The sequence below is a fragment of the Lipotes vexillifer genome, unplaced genomic scaffold, assembly GCF_000442215.2.
Source record: "Lipotes vexillifer unplaced genomic scaffold, Lipotes_vexillifer_v1.1 scaffold469, whole genome shotgun sequence".
NCBI lineage: Eukaryota > Metazoa > Chordata > Mammalia > Artiodactyla > Lipotidae > Lipotes > Lipotes vexillifer.
Window position 1 is genome coordinate 806,014 of NW_006788006.1, and position 4,997 is coordinate 811,010.

At 49.7% G+C, this 4,997-nt stretch overlaps 1 protein-coding gene across 1 annotated transcript in view; it reads right to left on the reverse strand.

Annotated features, from left to right (window-relative positions):
• Nucleotides 1–4,619: 4,619 nt before the first annotated feature.
• NOTCH3 (notch receptor 3) overlaps nt 4,620–4,997 on the reverse strand; it is a 34,168-nt gene continuing 33,790 nt past the window's right edge. Inside the window, exon 34 of the mRNA XM_007461099.1 lies at nt 4,620–4,995. Coding sequence (XP_007461161.1) covers nt 4,620–4,995 — 376 coding nt within the window. The remainder of the gene's footprint in view (nt 4,996–4,997) is intronic.

Below are 4,997 nucleotides of genomic sequence, written 5' to 3' on the forward strand. Positions count from 1 at the left end.
CACCTAGGGGCTTCCCTGGTGGCGCAGTGGTTGAGAGTCCGCCTGCCGATGCAGGGGACACGGGTTCGTGCCCCGGTCCGGGAAGATCCCACGTGCCGCGGAGCGGCTGGGCCCGTGAGCCATGGCCGCTGAGCCTGCGCGTCCGGAGCCTCTGCTCCGCAACGGGAGAGGCCACGACAGTGAGAGGCCCGCGTACCGCAAAAAAAAAAAAAGTCACTTAGGATGTGAATCCAAATGTCCCCAAATCTTGTGGGTCAATGAAGTCACATGCACATGAATCTGAATCCCACTAGTTCATTTTTCCCAACCAGTGATGCAGGCTTCCTGTTCCCCCACCTGACACCCCTCCCCCAACCATTCCAGGGAGCCTCCAGGGTGGAAGAGTCTCACATATGCTTACAAAAAAGTTGGCTCCACCAGGTATGAAAGTGGGCTCACCCCGTGAGACACACATCTCCAACGCCCTGTTTCCATAGAGCCAGGGTTGCAGGATAAAGTGGACAAAGTGGGTGGGAAGAACGACTTTCTCCACTTCTGTGTAGCACTCAGGAAGAAAGATCTCCAAACTCGCTTGCACCCCAACAAATATTTCCGGTTTTCCTCCAAGAGCCTACTCATGCACGCAGCTAAGATGAACTTCTCTTGGGCCAAGGATTCAAGTGCAAAGAACTTATTTGAGAGATCATTCCAGAAATATCCAATAGGATCATTCCAAAAGGGAACATTCCAGAAAGTTCCCATGAGGAAGAGTAAGTTGCTACCATGGGCAACTGGGGCTCAATCCTGACGGACACCCTCTGAGAGTCTGTGGAACACACCTCAGAATTGCCCCCACAGAGGGGTGAGGGAGCTGGGGTATTTATCCACCAACTCCCATCCATCCCTCTTTTTTTTTTTTTTTTTTTTGCCAATTTGCATGTCCTCCTTACACAGGGGCCACGCTAACGTTCTCTGTGTCGTGCCAATTTTATTTTATTTTATTTTTATATTTTTCTGTTTTTTGGCCACGCTGCACAGCATGCGGAATCTTAGCTCCCCGACCAGGGATTGAACCAGTGCCCCCTGCAGTGGAAGCACGGAGTCTTAACCACTGGACCACCAGGGAAGCCCCCATCCCTCATTTTTGAGGGTTGTTCCTGGCCCACACAAGAGAAGTTCTGGTGTTTGCAGTCAGATGCTATCAAGCATGTACTGCAATGGTAAGACCCAAAGGGACAAGGGGGGCACCCCTATACATCCCCTAACTAGCCTGAAATTCCATAAGAGCAAGGAGTGAGCTCACATAATTCACCATTCTACTCCCAACAGTTTGTCCAGGATTTGGCACGCAGTAAGTGCCCAGTAAGCACATAGAGGATAAATGAATGAACATAAAATGAACTTGAGACAATAAAAGAGACTGTCCCAGGAGTTTGGGATTAAATATACACACTCACTACTATATATAAATAGAGGGAATTCTCTGGTGGTCGGTGGTTAGGACGCGCCACTCTCACTGCCGAGGGTGTGGGTTCAATCCCCGTTCGGGAAACTAAGATCCCGCAAGCTGCATGGCGCGGCCAAAAAAAAATAAAAATAATAATTAAATAATTAAATAAAATAGATAATGAACAAGGACCTACTGTACAGCACAGGGACTTATTATACTCAATATCTTGTAATAACCTATAATGAAAGAGAATGTAACACAAAGAATATATATGTATACATATGTATATAAAATAACAGAATCACTTTATTGAAACTAACACAACATTGTAAGTCAATTGTATTTCAATAAAATTTGTTTTAAAAAGAGATTGCTCCATCTCCAAAGACTTAGCCAAAAGAGAGGAGGTGGAGTGAATATTTATATTAGTTGTTTCCACAGAATTCCTGCTTCTGCAAACCTGACATTTACCCCACGCCCCAGTTCCAGAGCAGAAACTCATTGCTTTAAGAAATCAGCACATTCTATAACCCATTGCCATAGTGATTGGTTAGAGCAGTAGTGCTCAAAAGCAGTTTTTCATTGCTTGGCAACTGGCAATATCTGGAAATATTTTTGGTTGTCACACTGGAGGAGGGGGTGCTACTGGCATCTAGTGGGTGGAGGCCAGGGATGCTGTTAAACATCCTACAATGCACGGGACAGCCTTCCACAGCAAAGAATGATCTGGCCCCAAATGCCAACAGTACCAACGTTGAGGAACACTAGGTTAGAGGATAAATATGCGACCCATTTGAAGTCAATACAAAATCAACCCCAAGACTAGAAGCTTCTCAGTTCTCTGGAACGTGCGATATGGTCTATGATCCTTGCACCTATTTTGCTAATACAGAAGGAGGGCTGAAGCTGTGGGAGGGGGAAGAGAAGTTGGGTTGAGTACCACATTCAGCCTGAGAATGAAACTGATGCCCAGAGAAAAATCTGTAGAGATGAAGAACTCAGTCCTTGTTGACCTCATTTGAGCCACTAGCTCAAATATCCCCTGAAGCTGGTCTTTTTTAGTTATATGAATTTATAAATTGGTTTTTGTTTGTTTAAGCCAGCTGGGTAGATTTTTTGTGTCACTTGCAACCAAGAGCACGCCAGCTGATGGGGTGAACCAGCATTAGGCACTTAGAAGGCAGTTAATAAATACCTATTGATGTCAGTGGAATAAATGCTCAATTAACTGGAATTGATACTCCATTTGGAAATGAGGTACTCCCTCCAACACTCTGGAGCCATTTGAACCCTCATCTCTGATTCTCCCTGCATAGCTCCAGTCTTCTGCTGTTTTCTCATCAGTACCCACCACCCCAAACTGGCCATCAATATTTCTCCATCTGCCTTGACCTTAGAAGCTCCACCAACTGATAGCTTTCTTAGCATCCCCATTTTAAAAACATTCTCAAGCAAGGGAATCTGGTTCAATTTAAGTCAGGTGGCCACCCCTAGTCCAATCAGTGGAGTCATCCATCAAAAGAGGAAGCAAAAGTGGCTGGCAAGCAAGCCAAATGGCTTGACCCCAAGATGAGAGCCCAGGTTTTTACCAACCGGGTTCTTGGCCTCCTTAGTCAATAGAAATTGATCAGAGGCCAGACAAGAAATTCAGGCAAGGCTTTATTGGGACCCCTGCTGCAGCAGCGGGGAGTGAGAACGAACAGATTCCCGTGCTTGCTTGCTCCCCAAGGGTGGAGGTATGGGGTGAGGGTGGGTCCAAGGATGGAGCCAGAAGGGTGGCTTTGGTGGTCTTCCCACCCCTTTGGTGGTGGTGTGTGCAGGGGGCATGCGCAGTACCCTGCTTTTGCTCCTGACACCCTGTTTTTGCTCCCAGCTCTTCAGAAGTGGCAGTTGGGGTTTTTTTTTTTTTTTTGGTCTTTTTGTATCTTCTTGGCCATAATTTGCCCCAACTGCACATGCCCACAGTTATTTTTAGTCCCTTATAGTTCCTTTGTCTGTTGTTGCTCCAGTAGATGTTCGTCCAGGTGCAAGCACTGCAGCAAAGGGTCCCAGGTCCCAGCCTGTCTCAAAAGTTAGCGCTGAAGAGACAGAAACCCCACACTACCACCCCCGCCACTCGGAACTTACCTAGACACAGAACAATGACATTGAGTGCTAACTATTCCTTTATTAGGTGGTGAGGGGAAAGGGGGCTGTACAGTGCAAGGCCTGGGAATTTAGCTACACAAGGACTGTGACCAGAAGCTATATTACAAAAATAGCCTACTTCTATTCTGCCCTGGGGCTGGGCCAGGGGAGTACCAGGAGGAAGTGCTGTGCAGGCAGCTCCTTTCCTCCCTGCAGGCCCATATTTACAGGGAGACAAAGTAAAATGCACATGTCTCCCCTGGTCCTCATATTCCCACCGGCCACCCCACCCCCTAGTTCCCAAAGGGAGGTGGCCCACACTCTGTGATGGGGGGCTTGGGGACAGGCTCTCCAGGCCAGAAGGGCACTTCCCCCAGCAAAGCTATAGAATAAGTTGCATCTGGAATGCAGTGAAGTGAGGGAGGTGGGGTGGGGAGAAGGCTCCCAAGTCTCACCCGACCCCTAGCCCCAGAGGGTTCGCCCAAGGGTGCCTACTTGGTACACACCAGGGTCGTGTACTTGGTACACAGGATCCCAGTCATGCCTGCGTACTTGGTACACAGAATCCAGCTTGGCCGAATGGGCCCACAGACTCAGCCCCACGGGGGCACTGGGGGGTTCGCAGGGGGCAGGGAGCATCTCCATATATATATTTTGTAAAAAATAATAATAATAATGTTTGTTTAAATGAATTTGTTTCTATACAAAATGTAAAAAAAAAAACAATAATAATAATCCACCTGTGTCAGAACATGAGTGAGAGAGGCCAGAAGAGGCAAGAAAGCAGGAGAGAATTGGGGGGGCGGTGGCCCCAGGAAGAGGGGAGAGGCAGGAGCATGTCCCAGACTCACCACAAGACGCAAAGGGTGGGGGTCAGCCTGCACCCCTTATAAATAAAGGAAGACTGAAGCCCTAGGCTTGTGACCTGTCTTGGTCACACTGCAAGGAGGGTGGGGTGCAGGAGAAGAGATTAGAGAGAATGAAATGGACTAAAAGGGGAGACAGAGAGGAAGCAGGATGGGGTGTCTCTACAGTCTCCCCAAATCTAGGAACTGTGGAGCCCTCAGGCCAACACTTGCCTCTTGGGGGTGACTTCAGGCTGGGACCCTAGCTGGGTCTGGGACTGAGCAAGAGGGCCAGGGACCGACATGGGGAGCGGCTGGGCAGACAGTGCCCCAGCGGCCGTGGCCCCGGTGGCAGTGGCCGGGCTGGGCGTGGAGTCGGACCAGTCCGAGAGTGAGGGAGGTGAGGGGCTGGCCCAGTGCTCGGGGGACTCTGGGGATGGGGTCAGGTAAGGGTGCTCGCTGGGGACCCGCAGGAAGCGGGCCTTTGGGGGGCTGCTGTGGGCCCCGGCCGCGGGGAACTCATCGCCATGTCCTGGGGCTGCCAGGTACGGTGGGGGCCGCTCCTGGGGGGACACGGCGTTCCCGGGGGTCAGCAG